Source organism: Lates calcarifer, linkage group LG20 (assembly GCF_001640805.2).
Source record: "Lates calcarifer isolate ASB-BC8 linkage group LG20, TLL_Latcal_v3, whole genome shotgun sequence".
Lineage (NCBI taxonomy): Eukaryota > Metazoa > Chordata > Actinopteri > Centropomidae > Lates > Lates calcarifer.
In genome coordinates, this window is record NC_066852.1 from 1,804,825 (window position 1) to 1,829,175 (window position 24,351).

At 36.9% G+C, this 24,351-nt stretch overlaps 1 protein-coding gene and 2 long non-coding RNA genes across 9 annotated transcripts in view; all 3 read right to left on the reverse strand.

Annotated features, from left to right (window-relative positions):
* Positions 1–3,371: 3,371 nt before the first annotated feature.
* LOC127143708 (uncharacterized) lies at positions 3,372–4,971 on the reverse strand. The gene is made up of 3 exons (XR_007815307.1): positions 4,887–4,971; positions 3,808–3,921; positions 3,372–3,484 (listed from the first exon to the last, which is right to left on the reverse strand). It is a non-coding gene; the product is annotated as an uncharacterized LOC127143708 (long non-coding RNA).
* A 1,154-nt stretch (positions 4,972–6,125) lies between these two features.
* On the reverse strand, positions 6,126–11,539 carry LOC108899878 (uncharacterized). Its single transcript, XR_001963622.2, has 4 exons — positions 11,321–11,539; positions 8,847–8,925; positions 7,762–7,823; positions 6,126–6,769 (listed from the first exon to the last, which is right to left on the reverse strand). It is a non-coding gene; the product is annotated as an uncharacterized LOC108899878 (long non-coding RNA).
* A 993-nt stretch (positions 11,540–12,532) lies between these two features.
* Positions 12,533–24,351, reverse strand: part of kaznb (kazrin, periplakin interacting protein b) — a 102,883-nt gene continuing 91,064 nt past the window's right edge. For 2 of the 7 annotated variants that reach the window (XM_018700591.2, XM_018700595.2), the window contains 12 exons: positions 23,218–23,354; positions 22,563–22,733; positions 21,080–21,260; positions 20,769–20,902; positions 19,895–20,018; positions 17,141–17,331; positions 16,902–17,020; positions 16,457–16,688; positions 16,082–16,183; positions 15,443–15,609; positions 15,163–15,256; positions 12,533–14,063 (listed from right to left, as the gene is read on the reverse strand). In XM_018700591.2, coding sequence (XP_018556107.1) covers positions 13,902–14,063; positions 15,163–15,256; positions 15,443–15,609; positions 16,082–16,183; positions 16,457–16,688; positions 16,902–17,020; positions 17,141–17,331; positions 19,895–20,018; positions 20,769–20,902; positions 21,080–21,260; positions 22,563–22,733; positions 23,218–23,354 — 1,814 coding nt within the window. In that variant the 3' untranslated portion in view covers positions 12,533–13,901. Of the gene's footprint in view, positions 14,064–15,162; positions 15,257–15,442; positions 15,610–16,070; positions 16,184–16,456; positions 16,689–16,901; positions 17,021–17,140; positions 17,332–18,352; positions 20,019–20,740; positions 20,903–21,079; positions 21,261–22,562; positions 22,734–23,217; positions 23,355–24,351 lie in introns of those variants that run through there. The other 5 variants (XR_007815235.1, XR_007815236.1, XM_051078385.1 and 2 more) reach the window with 5 other exon arrangements.

Below are 24,351 nucleotides of genomic sequence, written 5' to 3' on the forward strand. Positions count from 1 at the left end.
TCTGTGTTACTACTGTTGTTGGCTGTCGTGTTGTGTCTTGTCATTGGCCAAGACCATCAGAGAGGAGCGTAGAGAGGTGTTTGAGCCATTGCCTTGGTTTGTCAGTACTGTGAGAAAACTTAATCACAAATGAAGTCTGGATGCTAAAACAAGCTTTAGAGCTGCGTTTGTGTCGAACACAAGTGAGACTGGACGCTGAATACAACTGCGGTGCAAAGGTAAGGCTAAGGAGCGAAGTAGCTAGCGGCTAGAGTTAGCATTTGCATTAGTGGTGAGCGTTAGCATAAGCGTACTCTTTTAGAGACATCCTTTCCTCATTTCCATTTTCACGTGAGTAAGAGTGTGTTGCTGTTTCCGTGACATGAGTTGTGGACCCCCAATGTGGATGAATGAAAACACAATGAGCTCTTGATAGTCCATTTAAATCTCTGTTGTACTTGTTCACAGTCACTTTACCAACATTGTGCATCTCTTTGTAACTTTGTGTTCCATCCTGGTCATTTTAACTCAGTTAATAGTAGTCTATTATGTCACTGTCATCGTTTTGTGTCCATTTGTGGTCATTTTGTACCATATTGTGTCTGTACCTGGCTGCTTTACACCTGGATGTCAGCATTAGCATTAGTCTTATCTTTTAACATTGTCTTTGGGGCTTTTTCCTTCTTGTCATTGTTTTTATTATGTGGGTCAAAGTGTGTTTGTGTCTCTGTGACTATAGCGTCCGTGATATGAGTTGTCGGCACCTTATGGAGGCAGGGTAACTGTAAGGTAGTCTCTCTGTCTGATTATCATGTCAATGTTGTCTTTTTGTGGTCTTTTTGCACAATTTTGCATCTTTAATTGGCTATATTGCATCTATTTTTGGTCGGCTTCTTTGTCTCTTGGTGGTCGTTCTTACAGCATCTCTGTAGTTCCATGTCCATTTCTGATCATTTTACATTTCTTTGAGGCCAGTTTTTGTTTCATTGTGATTGCTTTGTCTGTCGTTTTTGTTTGTCCTTGTAGATTGGTGGTATAATTAATACTTGACTGAGCTCAGTTCTGTCAAATTCAATGTTTTGGCTGTGGACAATTTGACTGTAACTCTCCTTACTTTCTCACTAAAGATAGACAGAAAAATATCTTAATTTCAGCTTGATTGTACATGATCAGAAATGTGTATGTGCTAGACATACTAGACTACACCATACAAAACAATATTAATCCTACAAATAAAATATTGGAACACAAGTTAAAATCCTGCATTCAAAAATTTACTTAACTGATAGTGTTTATTATTGTTGTGCAGTTCACAGTAACATACATGATTGTATCAGTGATTTGTTGATAGATAATTAATAATCTATTTAGTTTCTTTTCCCAAATATTTGTTGTTGTTGTTTGTTCTTCAGGAGGTGATGACAGTCAACTGTTCATTTTCTGAAACAGCCCTCTAATGTTTGGAAAATGTTCTGGTTCAGCTGTAATGTTGAATATTTATCTTTCGTGGTTAAACTGTTGATGAGGAATAGGTAGTAGTGTATTGATCATTTTCCATTGTATGTTTCTCTTTCATTTTCTCCAGGTGTCACCACTTCGTCCGCGACATCATCCACGATCGCAGAGATGTTGTCCATGATCGCAGAGACATGGTCCCTGATCAGAGAGACATTCTTGAGGATGAGGGAAACATTGTCCACCATCAGAGACATTATCAATGTTCGCAGAGACATTGTCCATAATCTCAGAGACATTGTCCGTGATTACAGAGATGTGGTACACAATCACAGAGAGTCTTTGTACATTGAAGAAGTTCTTTGAGACCAGGACAGAGCCCTCCAGGTACACAAACAGCTTTACATCAACTGTCCACAGAGCACTGGCATTAAATTGTTAATGTTTAGTATTCAGTTTGTCAGAAAAATGTAGTAATAGAAGTAATTGGCACCATAAAAATAATGTATAAGTAATACAAGTGATAAGCAATATTAGAAGTAATATGTAATATGAAAAGTAATATGTAATGGTAAAAGTAATCTTATGTTAGAAGTAATAGTAAAAGTAATCTGTAATACAAAAGCAATGCATAAGTAATAATAATCAAAAATAGAAGTAAATATATCACGTTATATTAAGACATCATCAGAGATGTCACAGTATAATATATGGTCACAAATGTCAAAAAATGCCACTGTATATTAAGGCATAGAAATGTCAAAAAATGTCAGTATCATAAGGCGTAGAAATGTCATAGTATAGTAAGACATAAAAATATAGTATATTAAGAAGTAAAATGCCATGGTATATTAAGGCGTCAAAAAATGTCACAGTATCATGAGGCATCCAAAAATGGTCAAAAAATGTCATAGTGTAGTAAGGTGCCAAAAAATGTAAAAAAAAAAAAATGTTGTAGTATTGTAAGGCGTAAAAATATCATGGTAGGTCATAGTATAGTAAGACATCAAAAATCACCAAAAAATGTCATAGTATAGTATGGCGTCAAAAATCACCAAAAAATGTCATAGTATAGTATGGCGTCAAAAATGGTTAAAAAATGTCATAGTATAGTAAGACATCAAAAATCACCAAAAAATGTCATAGTATAGTATGGCGTCATAAATCATCAAAAAATGTCATAGTATAATATGGCGTCAAAAATCACCAAAAAATGTCATAGTATAATATGGCATCAAAAATCACCAAAAAATGTCATAGTATAGTATGGCATCAAAAATGGTCAAAAAATGTCATAGTATAGTAAGACATCAAAAATCACCAAAAAATGTCATAGTATAGTATGGCGTCAAAAATCACCAAAAAATGTCATAGTATAGTATGACGTCAAAAATCACCAAAAATGTCATAGTATAGTATGGCGTCAAAAATCACCAAAAAATGTCATAGTATAGTATGGCATCAAAAATGGTCAAAAAATGTCATAGTATAGTAAGACATCAAAAATCACCAAAAAATGTCATAGTATAGTAAGACATCAAAAATCACCAAAAAATGTCATAGTATAGTATGGCGTCAAAAATCACCAAAACATGTCATAGTATAGTAAGGCCTCAAAAAATGTTACAGTATAATAAAGCGTCAAAAAATGTCATAGTATCGTAAGGGGTCAAAAATGGTCAAAAAAATGTCATAGTATAGTAAGAGATCAAAAAATCACCAAAAAATGTCATAGTATAGTAAGACATAAAAAAACACCAAAAAATGTCATAGTATAGTATGGCATCAAAAATCACCAAAAAATGTCATAGTATAGAATGGCATCAAAAATGGTCAAAAAATGTCATAGTATAGTAAGACATCAAAAATCACCAAAAAATGTCATAGTATAGTATGGCATCAAAAATGGTCAAAAAATGTCATAGTATAGTAAGACATCAAAAATCACCAAAAAATGTCATAGTATAGTAAGACATCAAAAATCACCAAAAAATGTCATAGTATAGTATGGCGTCAAAAATCACCAAAACATGTCATAGTATAGTAAGGCCTCAAAAAATGTTACAGTATAATAAAGCGTCAAAAAATGTCATAGTATCGTAAGGGGTCAAAAATGGTCAAAAAATGTCATAGTATAGTAAGAGATCAAAAATCACCAAAAAATGTCATAGTATAGTAAGACATAAAAAAACACCAAAAAATGTCATAGTATAGTATGGCATCAAAAATCACCAAAAAATGTCATAGTATAGAATGGCATCAAAAATGGTCAAAAAATGTCATAGTATAGTAAGACATCAAAAATCACCAAAAAATGTCATAGTATAGTATGGCATCAAAAATGGTCAAAAAAATGTCATAGTATAGTAAGACATCAAAAATCACCAAAAAATGTCATAGTATAGTAAGACATCAAAAATCACCAAAAAATGTCATAGTATAGTATGGCGTCAAAAATCACCAAAACATGTCATAGTATAGTAAGGCCTCAAAAAATGTTACAGTATAATAAAGCGTCAAAAAAATGTCATAGTATCGTAAGGGGTCAAAAATGGTCAAAAAATGTCATAGTATAGTAAGAGATCAAAAATCACCAAAAAATGTCATAGTATAGTAAGACATAAAAAAACACCAAAAAATGTCATAGTATAGTATGGCATCAAAAATCACCAAAAAATGTCATAGTATAGTATGGCATCAAAAATGGTCAAAAAATGTCATAGTATAGTAAGACATCAAAAATCACCAAAAAATGTCATAGTATAGTATGGCATCAAAAATGGTCAAAAAATGTCATAGTATAGTAAGACATCAAAAATCACCAAAAAATGTCATAGTATAGTCAAGACATCAAAAATCACCAAAAAATGTCATAGTATAGTATGGCGTCAAAAATCACCAAAACATGTCATAGTATAGTAAGGCCTCAAAAAATGTTACAGTATAATAAAGCGTCAAAAAATGTCATAGTATCGTAAGGGTCAAAAATGGTCAAAAAATGTCATAGTATAGTAAGAGATCAAAAATCACCAAAAAATGTCATAGTATAGTATGGCATCAAAAATGTCAAAAAATGTCATAGTATAGTAAGACATCAAAAATCACCAAAAAATGTCATAGTATAGTATGGCATCAAAAATGGTCAAAAAAATGTCATAGTATAGTAAGACATCAAAAATCACCAAAAAATGTCATAGTATAGTATGGCGTCAAAAATGTCAAAAAATGTCATAGTATAGTATGGCGTCAAAAATCACCAAAACATGTCATAGTATAGTAAGGCCTCAAAAAATGTACAGTATAATAAAGCGTCAAAAAATGTCATAGTATCGTAAGGGGTCAAAAATGGTCAAAAAATGTCATAGTATAGTAAGAGATCAAAAATCACCAAAAAATGTCATAGTATAGTATGGCATCAAAAATGGTCAAAAAATGTCATAGTATAGTAAGACATCAAAAATCACCAAAAAATGTCATAGTATAGTAAGACATCAAAAATCACCAAAAAATGTCATAGTATAGTATGGCGTCAAAAATCACCAAAAAATGTCATAGTATAGATATGGCATCAAAAATGGTCAAAAAATGTCATAGTATAGTAAGACATCAAAAATCACCAAAAAATGTCATAGTATAGTAATGGCGTCAAAAATCACCAAAAAATGTCATAGTATAGTATGGCATCAAAAATCACCAAAAAAATGTCATAGTATAGTAATGGCGTCAAAAATCACCAAAAAATGTCATAGTATAGTAATGGCAGTCAAAAATGGCCAAAAAATGTCATAGTATAGTAAGGCATCAAAAATCACCAAAAAATGTCATAGTATAGTAAGGGTCAAAAAATCACCAAAAAATGTCATAGTATAGTATGGCGTCAAAAATCACCAAAAAATGTCATAGTATAGTAAGGGATCAAAAATGGTCAAAAAATGTCATAGTATAGTAAGGCATCAAAAATCACCAAAAAATGTCATAGTATAGTAATGGCGATCAAAAATGGTCAAAAAATGTCATAGTATAGTAAGGACATCAAAAATCACCAAAAAATGTCATAGTATAGTAAGGGTCAATCAAAAAATGCGTACCAAAAAATGTCATAGTATAGTAAGAATCAAAAATCACCAAAAAATGTCATAGTATAGTATAGGGTCAAAAATCAAAAAAATGTCATAGTATAGTAAGCATCAAAAATCACCAAAAAATGTCATAGTATAGTAAGGCGATCAAAAATCACCAAAAAATGTCATAGTATAGTAAGGGCATCAAAAATGCAGTCCAAAAAAATGTCATAGTATAGTATGACATCAAAAATCACCAAAGAATGTCATAGTATAGTATGACATCAAAAATCACCAAAAAATGTCATAGTATAGTATGGCGTCAAAAATCACCAAAAAATGTCATAGTATAGTGAGGCGTCAAAAATCACCAAAAAATGTCATAGTATCGTTATAGTTATGGTAACCTGTAACCAGTGGCGATGAGCCACAACCCTAACCTCTGGCTACGTGGCAAAAAAAAACATAAAGCGTTGTAGCCGGGGTTAGGGTTAGGGTTAGGGTTGCAGTTTTTGTTATTGTAACCTGTTATGTTAACCTGTAACCCAGTGGGTAAAAGTCATAATTGTAACTCTAACCCCTGGCTAAAATGATTGACTTTCATACAATATCAAACACACAGGCAAGATATTCAGTGTTCAGAAGTATTTATTTAAGTTTTAGTAGTCCCACAGCGGGGAAATTCAGTGTTGCAGCAGCAAAAAAAGGAAAAGGCATGATATTAACAAGATTTAAAATAATATATAACAATGTGTAAAAATTATAAACAAGACTATGTACACAGTAATAGATTCAATTTGAGTACTGATATTGCAGTTTGAAATAACAAAAACCAAAATCTTACCTAACCCACACTGTGTAGAGATGTAAGTGAATGTGTGTCAACAACAAAGATTGTCTTAAGCCACGTCACAGTATTAAGGCATAAAAATGTAAAAAAATAAATAAATTAAAAAAAAGAATAGTATGTTGTCAAGAAAATGCCACATGCCATGAAAAATAATTTCTGAAAATAAATATTAGCAAACGTAAAATAACTGTCTCTCATAGCTTTGAAATTTGAGAGATAACTATGTAATAATTACAGTAGGTTCTTATTTTGTTATTTTTATGTACTTTAGAAAACACACTAAAATGTTATATTGACTGTGTTGTACAAAGTTTAGTTTAAATCATTGTAATTGAGTATCAAAAATGAATAAAGAGAGTTTAGAAAAGGAAAAATATACGTGTTCTTGTCTCTGCAGGAGGAGAAGACGACAGCAGCTGAAGACCTGAAGTGGATGACAGAAAACAAAAGTGTTACGAAACTGTTAATTAGATAAAAGCCCTCCACCATCTAACCACTGTAAACAGTGTTGGTTTCCTGTTGTTCAAGTGAAAGCACTTTGTTCTTCTCTGCCATCTGTAATATAGTCATGGGAATGTTTTCCAAAGACTAATATGTCTACATTAAACACCAATAAACATTCAACTGCTTATGATCACACAGATGGCTAGCAGACATCTTTGGAAAATGTGCCATTACTCTAACCAGGTCTAACAAGTGTTTCCTTGTGGTCTGTCATTATCTTTGCTGTGATTTGTTAAATGTTGTCTGGAATAAAATCATGAAAAGTTTCTTCCTGAACTTTTGAGGTACATTTCTCTATTTTGAAACATTCTCAAAACATTTTAATGGCTTTATACTTCATTTTTAAAAGGTTTCATACTTGCTATTTTAGTTTTTAATATATTTTTTAGACCTATTGTATATGGTTTGGTACTTAATGTTTAGACATTATTTAAGGTTCAAAATTTTTTTTTTTACGTGCCTAATTCTTCAACCTGTTTTTAAAGATTAGAATATGTAAAGATTTTAATCTTATCAGATTCGAAAATGTTTTTTTTAAATATGTTTTTACACATATTGTTAAAGGTTTTACATTTAATTTTTATTGGTTTTGTAAATATTTTAGATTTAATTTATTTATCAAAGTTTTATACTTATTTTTTAAACCTATTTATTAAAAAGGTTTTGATTCTAATCTTAACTATGGTTTTATATATATATATATATTATATATATGTTATTGTGTCATTATTATACATATTTAGACTTCTTTTTGCAGCTACATTGTTGAAAAATACTAATTAATACTAATTAAAATGGATAAGTTACAGAAGCTTTAATTTGTTGCTATTTGTTAAAGACAAGGTTTTAAAGTGTCAAACTGCAGCTGACATAATGACAGAATCTGACTGAAAAGAATAAACTAACACTGACCTTCTGGAAATGTCTTCATGTCTGTCTCCTCTCTGTGTGATTTAATGATTGAAGTCTGAGCCCTGTGAGGAAAAACACAACAAACATTAATAGAAATATGTGACTTTTAATTCATCAAAAATAAAAGCACAGTGTGTTTCTAGGTGTGGAAAATCCCCTTCCTTCTCCTACACTTCATCTGGCTCACTGCTGCCTGCAACTCCACCCACAGAGGCTAAGAAGGAAGGCAGTTTACCTTAGCTACTTCCTGTCCCCCTTGAACAAAGAGCCTGGCCAGTCTCATGGTGGAGGCCCTATCCCAACAGTTTGGTTTTTTGGTCAGTTAAAATTTGAACTGACTTTGGCTGCAGAGAAGCTAAAATTAAGCTAAATGATGGAAATTGGAGAGAACGAGTACAGCTGGGTACACACCAAAAGATAATCGGGCCGATTATCCCCCCTCCTGATCAAAGTCAGCAAAGGCCTGATTATCGGCTGGTTCTAACGATTATCTTGTCGGATTCTCCTGTTATGTGAGGTGTTTTCAGAGTGATTTTACCCTCGCTGATGTGCTCCAATAGCAATCAGAATCAATAAATATTAAACATGTTCAATATTTCCAATCGAAAAGCCTATATGTGGGGAGTACACAGAGGTATTCAAGTCAAGCACGCACTCTGAATTGTCATGTGGAACGGGGTGTTGGCCAATCAGGAAGCAAGCTGACTGAAGACAGAGTCACAACAAACAAGAGGCATCGTTGTCCGCCATGTTTGTTTACTCTAAAGTCACGTTTGACCACACAAGATTTTGAGAGTCCAGACTGTAGTTGTTAGTGGTGAGTCTGTTAGTGTGTAGTGTGCTGTGTTGGTCTTCTCATTGCATATTACTATAAGAACAATGAAATTTTCTAAATCAGGTAAGAGTTTAAAAATCTTTTGGTGTGTGCCAAGCTTGAGAGAGAGCTGATGTTTAAATTCTTCATTTTTATTGAACTGTAGATTCATGAGCTATGAGTGAAGTCTTTTTGTGACAAATCAAACTATTCAGACAGAAGATCACTGAAGCGTGTTGGACAGTTTATGTAAAGCTGTTCTATGAATTACCTGCAGGCCTCTGTCTTGGTTTCAAAGAACTTCTTCATTGTATGAAGACTCTCTGCAATCGTGGACGACATGGTGACACCTGGAAGAGACAAAAAGAGAAACATATAAAGGAAAATTATCAATACACTGTGACCTATTCCTCATCAACAGATTAACCCCAATACACACATAAATATATATATGTACAGCCAAACCAGAGCATTTTTCAAACATCTCAGGAGTGTCTGAGAAAATGGGCTGTTTACTGTCACATATGACCAAAAAAGCATCACACCTTTAAGAATCAATGACAATAAATATTAGGGGTGTAACGACACATTGATCTACATCAATTCAGTGATCAACAATCCAGTAGTATAGAAAAGTACATATTGTCCCCCATCAGGCAATGTGCGGAGACGTCAGCTGGTTTCGTTACAACTTTTATTAAATGCAATAATACAGGTTACTGTGGGCCATAGCCAAAAATAACAAAAACCCTGAACTACCTACATTGACTCACTTTCAGCCCCTTTCTCCATACCCAGCTCCCAGCTGATTACAGGCAGCTGACATGACAGACAGTCAACAACACTGGCATGTTCATTAACCCTGAAATAACAGTACCTCAACAGTCTGAACAACGCCACGTCAAGCAGCTAGAAAATGTCAGCAAAGATATTGTCTCTCCTCTGGTGAATAAATCAGCGCTCTGAAAATATTTTACATTTTAGAGAAAGGACGGGTCTACTGACAAGTCGCATGCTGTATGTAAGTCATGCTGCTTTGAGATAAAATACTCAGGTTTACACAATATCCCGCTTTAGGAATAGGAATTTAATATTCTTTCAATTTTCTGTTATATCATGTGAAAAATTTAAAGTCATCAATATATCAGAAAGTGGCACTTTAGAGTGAACAGAATTCATCTATTTTTATTAAAAGAGAAGATTGTTTTTCATTTAAATGTCTGGTTGAGCTCAGGAATAAAAATGTCAAATGAAATTTTAGTTGCTTTGATATGAATGGATATGATTGTGTTAAATCAGCAGATGATATCGTCTCATATCGATGGCTGGCCCCTGAATCCAATCGAAATCATATTTTATCAGACTGTGATATCAGCAAACACTGAATCGCTGTCCACTGAAAAGATATATTATTATATTGTGGTGAAACTTGTGATTTACACCCCTAATAAATGAAATTTTGAGAAAGTTAACTACAATGATTATCTTAAATCCTAAATTTCTATATTAATCGTCTGTCAACTAATCACTGGAGGAGTCATCTATATTACTGTGAACTGCATAATAAAAACTTTGACTTAAGTACATTTTTGAAGGCAGGGTTTTAACTTGTGGTCTTTTCAATTATAATTCAGTCCACAGGCAGAAAATTAACTGACAACTATTCAGAGTTTTAAAAAATTCTCACCTGAACTTGTACTATTTTCTGCCAATTTATAGATATGATTACAAATAACCTAATCAAAATAGTTTTTTTAATAATAATTTCTAACAGTAATCTCAGCTCATACATCATGACCTACTCCTGAGGCTTAAAACGTCTGGAGGAGCACAGAGTTAAAATTTAGTTTCCAAGCTTGTATTTAACTCAAAACTGAGCTCAATGAAGTCTCATGTCACCACAAACAAATTACTAATCATTATTATACACAGGGGAACAATGGATGGCTATGGACGGATTACTACCACAAGACACACAAACGACGAGGCAAAAAACTGATTCGCAAAATGATCACGATGAGATGCTTAACAGCCACACAGAAACACAAAATGGCCAAAAAGAAACGTTAAATGCTCAGGAATAGACACGCAACTACACAGACACAATACGATGCAAAACAATCACAAAGAAGCTGACGATATACAGACGTAAAACAGCCAGCTTAAGAGACAAACCAATCCAATACCACCACAAATAGACACAAAATGATCACATCGGCATGATAATCCGCCAAATACTGACTAAAAATGATCAAGATTGAGCACAACATTACAAAGAAGTAGTAAAATGTCTGCAAAGTAACTGTAAAGAGATGCAAACGGAGTTGTAAATAGACATACAGACTACTGAACAGTTACCATCCTCCACAAGTCATGTCAGGGACGCTTTAGTCTCAGAAACACAAACACACTTTAACCCACGCAAATAAAACGAGAGGCCCCAAAGACAACATTTGAAGATAAGGATAATGCTAACGCTCGCCACTAATGCTAATGCTAACACCCAGGTGTAGATCAGCCAGGTAGAGACGTAAAATGTCGGTAAAGTAAACAAACAGGGATTTACACAAACTACCATGTCAGGGACGCCTTAGTCACAGAAACACTCTTATCCATGCGACATAAACGACTGACGATAGCATTAAACGATATCATTACAAGGTAATGCTAATGCTAACGTTCGCCGGAAATGCTAACGCTCTCCAATGAGTTAATGCTAACGCTAGCCGCTAATTGTTTGCTTACCTTCGCGCCGCATGTGTGTTCGGCGTTCAGTCTCACTCCTGTTCGACAAAAAAGCAGCTCCAGCGTTTGTTTTAGTATCCAGGTCTCTTCATTAACGGCAAAACGCAGCTCCAGAGTTTGTTTTAGCATCGAGACCTCTCCGGTAACGACGTTTTCTCACAGTACCGGCAAACAGAAGCAATGGCTCAAACGTGATTTAAATCTGCTTTCCGACTTCCTCCTTCCGCCTCTCTTTGCTCCACCCAGGTGGTCATGGCCAATAACAAGTCACGTCGTGATCAATGACGCCATACGTCAGCTAACAGAAAAACGCCGATTGGCCGGCCGAATCTAGTCAACCGCCCCTGATTGTTCTTAAAATACATTCACCGTCAAGAGAGAGGCCTTAGAATTTTATCTGGCGCGCAGCCACAGTATGTTATGTCACATTTCTGACTGCCCCCTCATATATGTTTGCCTCGAACCAGCCTTGAATAAAACAGACTTTCAGTTTGTTGTCAAATAAGACAAAAGTAATACAGGAATGACTGAAACATTAGATCAAATATCAGACTGTTTCTATCTATAATAATTATTATAAAAACTATTTCCCTCTGTAAATTCTATGCCTGAAACCAACAGCTGTGACCATATTGTGATCCTAAGAAAGCAATGGAGTAATTTATAATCTGAGGTATTTTTGACATTTAAAATTTTACATTGATATTCTCAGAATCCTACTGTTTGTTTTGCAGTTCTACTATGTGCTCTCCCAGGGTCCTATGTTCCCAGAGTCCTCAGCTCTATATAGCACATAATGGGAACCTGGAAAAGATGTTCCCCAGCTCTGTATTCACTTAATATGACATGGGCTATTGTGGGAACCTGATGAAGGGGCTTTCTAAATACTGAACTAGGGAACGTAGCACTCAGTTCAACTACATAGTGGTCACAACTGCCATTGGTGGGTGTAAATATTTAATAATGTCTACATAAGAAGTGGTTTGTGTGGTGCAATGTTTTAATTTCCATTAAGTAAATACTTATGTTGCAACTTGAATTTAAGAACAGCGGGTGCAGCGGACCCAGTGTTGTACACAAATACAATCATCATGAGTAAGTAACTTAAGTCTCAGTGCATAAAGTTTTTTTACATTCTTATTTTGTGTGTTAACATAGATTTTATTGCGGCTGTTTTTGAAAATAACCACAACAGGCTAATGCTGTACAATATGACAGTTAACAATAATTCCACTTTTATTGTTGGTATACATGAAAAGCTCTGACAGCTGAGAGAAGACAAATAGCAAATGTCATATGAACTGTGGTGTTAAAAGCAAACACCATTCGACTTCTTCCCTTCTGTGTCTGTACAGGTTTAAACTGGTCTGATCTTCCTGCTGAAACACCTTTGCTTTTGGTGAGTGGAGGAGACACCCAGTGAGTAGCAGACAAACCTGTTTTCTACGGTTTGGATCAACCGCAGGGTTTTAGCTGCACACACTGTGGCCCTGTGTGACAGTTCATGTGTTCTCATGCTCAGAAACAGCTGATTTTGTACAACTGTGTTATAAAACATGACCAAACTGTACAAAAGATACCAGTACATTCCCTCCTTTGAGTGCATAAGATAAGCAACAGCACTGCCTTTTGTCAGCGCTTATACAGTATAAACACTTTCACACACATTATCACTTTCAAAGTCCATCATTTAACTGTATCTTTTATCTACATACAGTATCACCTTGGATGAGTCTTAGTAGTTAGTAGTATTTTTTTTTAAATCAACATTTGTATTCAAAACATCAACTATAGATCTCTTTAATTAACTGAATGTAACACTATGAGAAGACAGATTAAACCACTTTTTTTTAAAGTACTGTATTTACTTTTAAGATTGTCTTGTGTACTACAACCTGCTGTTTCATAAAACCTGTACCTGTATCATTGGTGACAAATTCACATCCAGATTTCATATTTTTAAATGTTGTTTTAAACTAAAGTCTATGATCTGTTACAGTAGTAATAATAACTGTGATGTATCTCTACTGTGAAAGCATATCTTAATGACTTTTTTCTATATCTCAACCATAATTCTTCATTTACTACGTAAAAAAAAAGAGCTGACCTGTTAAAAATAGTTGACAGAGACCACAACAGCGCTGTGAAGATAATATAAATATGAGACCTATGGCATGTAAGGCATCAAAGAAGAACAACAATGTACAATTATTTTTGCAGGTTTTTCTTCTGTCTTCACATCTACATCACTATGATTTTCTATAAACTCATGATAAAAAAAAAAAAACTCATTTGGAAATGTAGTTGGAAAAAAACAAAGCAAAAAACAAAACTTTGTGTCCATAAGATTTTCATCTTTATATTTACATCAGCTCCTTCAGATGAAAAATTATTTGCGTGACAATGTGTTATTCTGACCAAAATGACAATATATTTGAATTATTAATGAAGTGGTAAACCACTTCAGTACAACTTCTCTTCAAAGTCCAGCAATGCTGAGTGTAGTTTCCTCTCAGTAGTAAACATCTTTAACACAATAACAATGTAAACAATCATCAAGATTTCGATGGCTGAGACTGGTTCAGACATTGGTGATTTCCACACTCTTGAAGGTGTGCATCGGGCTGCCTTTGGCCCGGGGAACAGCCTGGACTCTTGCCTCTCTGGGCAGAGAGCCACAGCTGCCATGAAAGCCCAGGCTTCGCTCCACAGAGTGGCTGTTTGCACGTAACCTCAGTGGACTCTGGAAAATTGAAAAGACAAAATGTATAATTTCTGATTTTCCAGTAATGTGACATTGACTTTGTTGAAAAAGTTACATCTCTTCTTAAATATTATTTGCCCACATTATTAGGTAAAGTAAATCTTATTCTTCCAATCAGAAACATGCTGGAGTGATGACACTCATACTGCACATGCTCAGTTAGACTTTTCACTGAACAGGAAGACAGAAAAAACATCTGCCCGCATTTATTGAAAAAGATTGTTTTGGAGGTGAGCTATATTTTTGTCATACTGTCCTGACCTTTTATATGAATGAATCAAAACTTAGTTTGAATCATTGTTTTGTTGACTTCTAGGTGACATGGTTAGCATGTGTCAAGGTTAATGTGTCTAGCTAGCACATGATGTTCTGTCATGGCTGATAGGGTGGAGACTGTTGCAACAAGTTACTGCAACTCTACCCAGTCTTAGCAACCATATCAAGACAGATCACATGATATTTTTCAACATTTTTAGTTCCAAAATAACATGTTTGTATAATTTTGTACAGTAAATACATGTTTAATAAAAGTTTGTTTCATTGCTAATCTTTTCATCCATATTCTTATTTTTATTACTACATAAATAAATACATAAATACATACAATATTATTGTACAACAGTGCAATAGTGCATATAAAGCAAAAGTTAATTAGTGAAATTGAATTTATTTTTAAGATGTTGCAGCTGTCCCTGATCTGTTACCCAGCGCTGGGGTCGGTTGCAAAATCTGACCTCTTCCATGCAAATAATTTGCCATATGTAATCATCTTTAAATATTATGGGTAATTAGCAGGCAGATGTAAATTTAATATATAAAAATTTGGTTCAAATAGTCTCTGGGAGAAATACAAGCACTGCAGTGAGGTGTTTCAACCATTCCCTGTCCCACAGATATCCTGAGGGTAATTTATGCTGATTATGTAATCTTTAGTTTAAAAAAAACTGAATCATTAGGAAAGATGTGTAAAAATACATGACAAATTATGATTTACAAATAAGAAGTGACTGCATTTATGATGTCTGTGGTTAAAACTTCATCATATGTCATATGTTATAACTGTGAAATGACATAATACCTTGCCTGTTCTTCTCAGAGACACCCTCTCCTCAGCAAAGCGGTTAACAGCCACAGGTGAAGAATTGATAATCTCATTGCATTGCTCTGCATTGCTGGAAACACAAGACATTACAAAACATTTGTATTCATTTGCATCATGCTTTTTATGCCTCAACCCTCACCTTCTTCTTCACCTTTTTTTTTCACATTTAGCAACCCTTATCCTCCTCTCTGTTGAGGGTACATATTAAGAATTAATAAGTGGGCATGTCATTTGTACAGAGCAGTATTTAATCTACCTGTGAGGGACAGCAAGTGATTTCATCTCTTCATACAGATGCCGATGCAGCATGTGTTTGTTGCTGGGGATCCCCAGGGCTTTGGCCATGGCATCGGTGTCAAAAGATGGATCCAGAGCCATCAGAGCTCCATGGATCCCTTTACCTTGAAGATTGTCTGCAAACTCCTGAAAAGCAAAACAGAGGTGTTATGTACCTGCGTGTCCAGTACAGCTGAGAAAAATTACTTCAGACTAGATTTGCTGATCTATAGTCCTACTAATATCATATTGATACAAAGATCAGACTTAAGACCAACCACAGTCATGGTGGAGCCTTTAAAAAACTAAAAACAAGGGCAGAAATCATGTTTTAGTTTCTAGGGCTACAGGTTTACCAAAAATAACTATGTCAAAATAGAGGATACTGAAAAATGAAGAATGGTAGTATTACATTGTGGATCCAGAAAAACACTTGTGTAGTATCTTGTTTGTTTATGTCTTTATGTCTTCTTTCTTTCAGCGGTGGTGAGACACCGATACAACAAAGCTATCATTATTTTTGAGGGAGCCCTTGAAACTCATACTGCGTGGTATGTGGTTCCAATCTGCCCTGGATAACTCCAAAGCAAGGGAATACCATCACTGACCTCCCACCCACCTTGAGGTCTATGTCTCTGATCCACTTCATTACTCTGTGACATGTCCAAACAATGGTGTCCCGGTCTTGGTGCTCACACTTGGCTCGTCTTGCCTGCAGGGCCTGCGAAAACACAACACTCAGATAGCCGCAAAAGCACTGATGTGGCAGGGGCCATAGAAAACACAGAGAGAGGTCAGGGAGGGATGATGGCCTGCTGAGATAAAGCTGCACCACTGAGCTGTGTGCCTCAAGCTATGGTGGATTATAATGGAAATCACATGCAGTCTTGTCAGTGTAGCTGAAGTAAAGTTTATGCAGTGAAGAATGACTACTGAAAAAAGCATACTCAGTATCAATACTTTTTCAGGCATTAACTCTGATCTACAGTCTAACCTCTTTATCAAAGCTGAGCATCTGCAGCAGCTGGATTGCCAGAAGTAGACTGGTCTGATGGAACTGGTCACTGATGTTGAGGAATCTCTCCAGGTCTCTGCGGCTCAGAGAGTTCAGCACCCGTCCATCCACTAGGTGACTCTGGAAAGTTTGGGAGTATTGAGGCAGCCCCACATCACTCAGCCATGATGTTGCAACCCAGTGATGATCCATCTCAGAAGCTTTTGATAGCCTAAAAGATAAGAGGCACATGTAAGTGTTATACTACTGCATACTATATTATTGATGCATTCATGTGTAAGCTTCATTTTAGTGCTGCAGGTGGTCAAGGTGGATCTTATTATTTTATGTAATATTAATCTGTAAAGTTACTATAACTGTCAAATAGATGTAGTGGAGTAGAGGTAGAATATATGAAATGGAAATTGTGTTAGCTGCTGCTCACCCTTGATCCCCTTCAGCTCTTCTGTAATCCTCAATGGCCAGTCTTAGCTTCCTGCGATGAATCGGGTTACTGATACCCAAACCCAGCTCTAAATCCTCATCTGTCAAGCCTAGTAGTACCTAAACAGGAGAGATCCAGAATTTTATCAAACCTGAGTGCACACACCTGCTCAAATACTACCCCACTCTCAAGCACAAGGCCAGCAAACAGCAAAAGAACCACTTGTACCAAAGGTGTACCTTGCCACTTTTGACGTTTTCCGAGCAGGCTCGGATGTACATGGGCATTCCCATGACAACCTCCATCCAGGCCTGGACTGCACCTGCCCTCCACAGCGACATGCACGTGTTTCGTGTGAGCTCCGCCTGCTGGAGGCGGTCCAGCTGCTCCTCTCCGTCAGACAGGCTCTGCTGTGTGAGGCTGTCAGAGTCTGGATTGGTCAGGAGAAGTTATGGTGTGGCATACAGGAGGAGTTCAGGGTCAGAGGGATATGGAAATCAAAAAAATGACTCACAGTTTGACATCAAACTCAGAGGGTATTAGTTTGGAAATACACCTCCAACTCAGTGTATAATAATACACATGATCCATTTGGATACTGCAATAAAATATCTGAATATTTTTTGTTTTTTTCATAAATATGTCTTTCAGGATTCATCTTGAGTTTGCTAACATTAATAAAGACGAATCATCAGTCAACGGCATGAAAAGTTTTTCAACCCTTTCCCTTGTTCAATTTTCTCATAAATTGTGTTTAAATTGCATTGTATGGCCACTAGGTGGAGCCAGAATGATTCACTGGAACTACAGTTTCCTGTGTCTTTGAATAAACTGTGCTGTATAAAAAAATAACAACAAAATTAATATTAAAAAGTAGCAAAAACTACACGAGTTAGTGCATCTAAATCTGAAATGGTGTTGAAATTCAATGAAATACAATTCGTAAATGTCTTAAACATACCAATGTTTAGTTAAGGTGTTAAGATACTTTGGTAACTATCTGATGATTATGAGGGGATTTAAGACCATTAGGATAATGTATTAGAGACACAGGGATTATTCATAAGACATCATGCTCCTGCCCATTAACTGCCCATCTCAACAACAGGGAAACACTGATTCATACTGAACCAACGAATCCAGCATGAATTCTGCGTGTTTGCCTAATTTGCTCCCCACATGCTGACAAAAACGCTGCATGCAAAGTCCTCCGTCTTTCAAAAGAGTTTCTACAAAAAAAAAAAAAAAAAATTACACAAACTTTTTTTCTTTTTTTCCAATGGACCTGAGTAATATGAATAATCCCCAGAGTGCAGAAACAGACAGCTGGTAATCACAGATGAGGAGTTACTCACTGGCAGGAGAGAGTTGCCATTAGAAATGGCAGGAGGAGAGGGAGAGACACGTTAGACTGGGACACAAGAACAAGATTACTCATGGAACAGAAAAGGTCACATAGGATGTATTCAGTTACTAGTTTTATTTTTAAAATAAGATTTCATTTCAATTATAGTTCATTTTGAAAATGCTAAAACCTCCTCGACATCTGGCTGCAACAGCTGCAGCAGATAAATATTTGAAGTTACCTCTTGTTTGTGTCTTTTTTTAAATAAAATACTTCAATAGATTTAATCTTTTATGCAACATCTCCTAAATTACAAAGCATTTAACAGAGAATTATTAGAGCCACATTTACAAGAAATGAGGAGGGATTCTACACAAAGCAAAACAAATACAGCAAAAGAAAAAAAAGGGGAGGGGGTCCGTGCATCCATAATGCAAGGAATGAGAACTTGGTACAGGGGAAAGGCAACACAGGAGCAACACAGGAGTGTGGAGATCATTAATCTGATTGGCAATGAATGGACATTTTATCAAAGCAACACAGAGGGATCATGCAGGTGTTTAATGCACATTCCTTTGTCTCGTATTGGCACATGTTAGATAGCTCGCAGTAGGACATGAGTCAGACATAAACAATGTTACGAGGCTAGTGCTAACAGTGACAGAATGATATGCAGATTTTTTAAAGATGAGTGTTTAACCTTTAGCACTTACACATGAATTTGACAGCAGACGAGAGGTGTGCCTGAATAAGTATTAGTTCAACTATATTTTTTTACGGAGGTCTGGCTCTAAAACCCTTATTAGCCGGTACTTAATTATAGTAACTGAGAATATAACTTTGAACTGGATGAGGAAGTCAACATGACATTATGATATGTTATCAGCAACTGTGAGCCAGCAATTATAACATGAACATGATGATAATCCTGTAACAGCAATACCTCTCAAACAAAGTGCTGTTTTTCATAGTGAAAGACTTGAGACAGCAGAATCCGGCCAATTAAAGTCCAAGAGATCAGTTTTTTAGGTCAATCAGCGAATATCTCCTCTTTCATAATAAGAAATGGGCTGAGTAAGATTGGGAATACGGAGAAACGTTGAAATCAGTGTTGCAAAGCATGATAGAAGCAACTGTAAAGTAACAAAAGCCAGATGACATTTACAGTAAAAACACTAGTTTCACAATAACGCCTATTTACATATAAACAGCAGTCCTTCAAGTCTCCAGTTATAAAAAACACAAAACATTAAGCCATTTGGAAGATAATACAGCATAAACAGGTCTACACATAATAATAACCCCATGTACTGTATATATTTATATGCATGTAAACATATATACATATGCATACATGTACATCTATAAATATATATCTAATTTACAAACATACAATTTGAGGGTAATATACTGTACATTTATGTGAATAGCAGTCTCTTTTAGGGCTTTTCTTTTAAAATTTACCCCCCTCCCCCCTCAAGACAAACCCACAAACAAAATGCTCTTTACACACAGTTAAAGCCAGGTGGATACCCACACATATTCAAACATTAACAGCCACACACACACACTCTCTCACACACACGCTCACACACTCATCATCACCAGTCGGCATCCTCCTCTATGTAATAATCAGGGGTGGCTGTACCATCAAACAGGCCGGGGTCCAGTGACTTGCGCTGCTTGCCCCGAGCGAACACCCGTGACAGGGATCCCAGAGTCATCTTCTCCTTCTTCTTCTTACGCTTCTGGTCCTCCAGGTCCTCCATGGACTGAACCGGGCAGAGGAGACAGGAATCTCAGGTTAATCCTCTCATACAGCCGAGTTAAAGCAGTGGTTTGACACTTTTGGAACTGTGCTTGTTTGCTTTCTTGCTGAGAGTTTGATGAAAAGGTTGATACGTCTCACATGCCTGTACAATAAATATGAAGCAACAGCCAGCAGCCGGTTAGCTTAGTTTACAGACATAGCTCATAGCCTGCTCTGTCCAAAAACTCATGTAGGTTATATCTTGTTTTTTTGATTAATACAAAAACTTTAAGTGTGAAAAAACAGCATGGTTTTATGGGGGTTGAGTGCTGAACTGTCTTGGCCGGGTGCAGTGACTTCTTGGGATTTCTGTGGACTGACAGGCTGTAACCCCTGAACTTTTTACACTTCAGTTTTTATTAAACAAATGAGATGTCAGCTTTTGGCACAGCCATGCTAGCTGTTTCCCCCTGTTTTCAGTCTTTATGCTAAGCTAAGCTAAGCAGCTGCAGGCTATAGCTTCCTATGTACCATCCAGACATGAGAAGCAGATCAGTGTTTTCATCTAACTCCAGGTAGGAAAGCAAATTTCAAATGATTGCAATGTCAAACTGTTGCTTTACAGAGAGTTAAATGCAAGATAACATCACCACCATCACTAAGCAGTAAGGCTGACACCCAGCAAGCCAACAGGACAGAGGGACAGACACAAACAGGAGAAGAAAAGTGTGGAGGTGTGATTACTTGGTCGAGGGGGCCAGGCAGCTCTTACATTGCAGAGGGAGTGCGTCCGGTGACGAGGTGAGTTGATGTCGCTGGGCGTGGACGAGCGGTCCCCGTCGGCCGCCGAGGCATCAGAGATGACGGAGGGCTGGCGAGAGTGACAGGGGCTGATCCTGACCACAGCTGGAGGTGGCCCACACACAAACAAACACACACACGTGTATGTACACACGCACATTGAAAAATTCCCACAGTTAGTAAGAGAAACCTCCAGGAAACCCTCTGTTAGTGTGTTTGGTTCTGTCAAAGCAACACCAAGCAACATGAAGACTGAGAGGCCGAGCAGATAAAAGAGCCTACCCTGTCTGTCCGTGGTGTGTCCGTGGTAGAGGGTCTGCTGGCTCTGACGAATGGCTGCAGTGAGCGGCAGGTCGGCCTGCATCACCCACTCCTGACTGCCGTTCACCACCGGCTCTGTTGGCATGGCCAACGAGTGGCGCTTCGGTACGTCTTTTGTCAGGGTGGCCAGAGACTGCTTCGCCTGAGGAACACACAAGACGTTAGGCATTACATGTACAATTGTGTTTCAGAGTGGTGGGCCTCATCAGGGCTGCAAGAATTACTTTTACACCACTGGAAAAAAAAACAAGAGTATACAGGTTGGTTTTTCTCCTTTTCTTTCTTCCTTTTTCTCATTTCTTTTCTTTTAATGATATGACTTAACAGGACTGTTGATTTTGCATTAATGATCTGATGTTTACTTTTCTTTCTCTGCTCTATGAACCTATAAAAAAAATCTAATGAGATATTTCAATCACAAAAAATTAATAAAATATGCAAACTCACATTGGTACATACATGGTTTTAATCTTTTAAGTCTTCTAAGTTCAAATATGTTTATTTGTCTTATGTTGAATGTCTGATTTAATTTCCTCTACGCATTATGTAAAAGTCTGTGAATAACACATACACCATCCTGAAGCTGTAAATAATCATTGGGTCACCAAATGTGTATTAATCCACTGCTGAAAGAAAGTGCATATTTCACCTGTTGAAAAAGATTTATGTCTTCAGCAGGAGAAAATTAGCTTGGGGGCTGAGTGCCACAAACAGGGTCGGGGAGTCAGAAAGTATTAAAAGATGGACTAACACACCCTTGATTTTGGTCTTTTCATGGGATTTGCTGTCAACAAGAAAAATATTGAATAAAAACAGCTTTACTTTGAAGTTAGTCAACAGCCATATTTTACCACAGTATCTTAAAAACATATTTATTTCTGCACCAAAACTACTCATATTCAATGTTTTCCACAGCCTCTGAAGGGACATATAATGGATGGATCTATTTAAAGGTACATGAAACAGCTGAAAACAATAAGAATAAAAAGAAGAGAAGAGAAGAGAAGAGTTTTTTTTTCGTGACTGGGTTGCTTGACAGCGATGCAGCTCTGGCACTGATGTGCCAACAAATCTGATCTGTGATGCAGCTTGATGTGAGGATCTGTGGGTGGTTGTGACTTGCCGAGGGAGGAGAGAGATTAATGACACAGAGACTGACAACTGTACCTCGGAGGGACCGACACAGCAACACAGAAAAAAATGAATTTCCCCTTCCCCTGCCCGGAGAGAGAATTAATGCTTTGAGAGAGGGAAGGGATGAGGATATGCACCAGAGCGGCTTACGGCATGTGTTCCAACCGATATGAATTCACCAACAGGATTGCAAACCCACACCTTGTTTGCATTAATGCCACACATGCTGGATAATGATGCTAAGGTGACACTATTGTGCTTGAGTTAATTTGGAAAAGTTGTGACCGCGTCCATGAGTAGGGTGACTCACCATGGTAAGCTCTGCCTCCAGTTCTTTGATCCTGTTCTCCTTCATGTCCATCTGAGAGCGCAGGATGTTGGCCTGCTCTGTGGCTTCTTTGGTCTGCCTCCTCAGGTCCCACTTCTCCCTCTCCAGCATGTCTTTCTCTTTCGCCAGGGCCTTCACCGCATCCTCACTCTCCTGAAGAACACACACACAAAGACATGATTAATCCCTGTCAATCTCACTTTTAACCATCAATGGACTTTCACATTTGAGTCCAGAGGCATATCACAGCTACATTCTGCATTGTAATCTATTTGGAAACCTGCATTTTATTTGTGGAGACAAATTACATGGTCTCACAGTGTGATCATGTATCATGTCTAAGCCATCTTTAGTGACGGCTACAGATGGCTAAGACATACCCATATGAGTTAACCCTTTACTCTAAGTCATATTTACCATCTATAAGCAGTATATAAACATTTAATAAATGGTTTATAGCGAGCTGTAATGTATTTATACGCAGCAGCAAGAACGGTTTTTAGTGGTCATTTGTCTACAATATAAACTCTCCTAATAACTTCAAACATGTCTTTCCTATTTCTGTTCCGACATCCCTTGTTATTGCAGACATATCTGCAATAAAGTAATACTGATAAATCAGCTGGGCCGGTGTTACCTTTCGGTGCTGGTCATAGTTGCGTATGAATTCTCGCAGCTGCTCCTCTCTGCTCTCCAGTGTCGTGTACAGCTGCTGCATCTGACTCACCAGGTCTGCCTTTTCCACTTTTAGACGCTTACGGTCGGCTTTCATAGCTGCAACACAAACAGACACTTTAACCAAATACATGTGCACATTAAGGAACATTTTAACTGCCAACACAATGAATCCAACAAATCAGTGAGATTTCCCTCTCAAAATTAGAAACAAAGCTTTACAGTTACAGCATGCAGCCACTAGGTGGCACTGTGCCTTCTGGATAGCAGCAGCAGCTGGTGTGTTGGTTTCCTTCAGACAGAAATGGCCTAGAGAAAATGATGTAATCATCTCAAAAGATAAGTGGCACAGTGGCACTCATTCATTCATACATGAAACTGTTTCAGTTGGCATGTGGAGACTCGAGATCGATTGGATCTGATTTCTTTCTGCTTCATTCTCTTACAGACACAACTCGACAGCGATGTGATGCAAGCTCTTTGCAGGCAAAAATAATAACAATGCTCTCCTGAGAGTCTGAGCTGAGAGGGAGGAGGCAAGACTGGAACCTGTACTTTTCATAACTGCGCACACATGTCACTCAAGCACGCAGCATTCCTCCTGTCAACGATCAGCGCCATCATATTTACGCTCAACGTTCAAACCTGCTTTGCAGCAGTTACACATGCACAGTTTACAAGCTTGCTGCTTACCACCTGTAACTCTCCATGCAAGGCAGTGGGGTTAAACTACACTAAATCCATTTTCCATAATATTATGTTGCAAGTGATTAATGCAGGACTGATTATATATAATATTAGACTCTTTTTTTTACTCATCTCCCAAAGATAGGAACTGCTGGGTTGCATAATAGTTGAATTAGTTTACATACAAGACATTAAAACAATCCAATACATAACCAGCACTGCATTCCAGTCAACATCCATAGCACATAAATATTTCAAAGTAAAGCTTCTATGACATGATTGATGGATGTTAATTAAAATGAGGTGAACCTGGAGTCTACTTGGCTGATTGTCAGGGGCGACTCCCATCTCTGAGCCTGTATACTATCTAAACATGAGCACATATACAGCGTCTCTTATCTCTCCACAC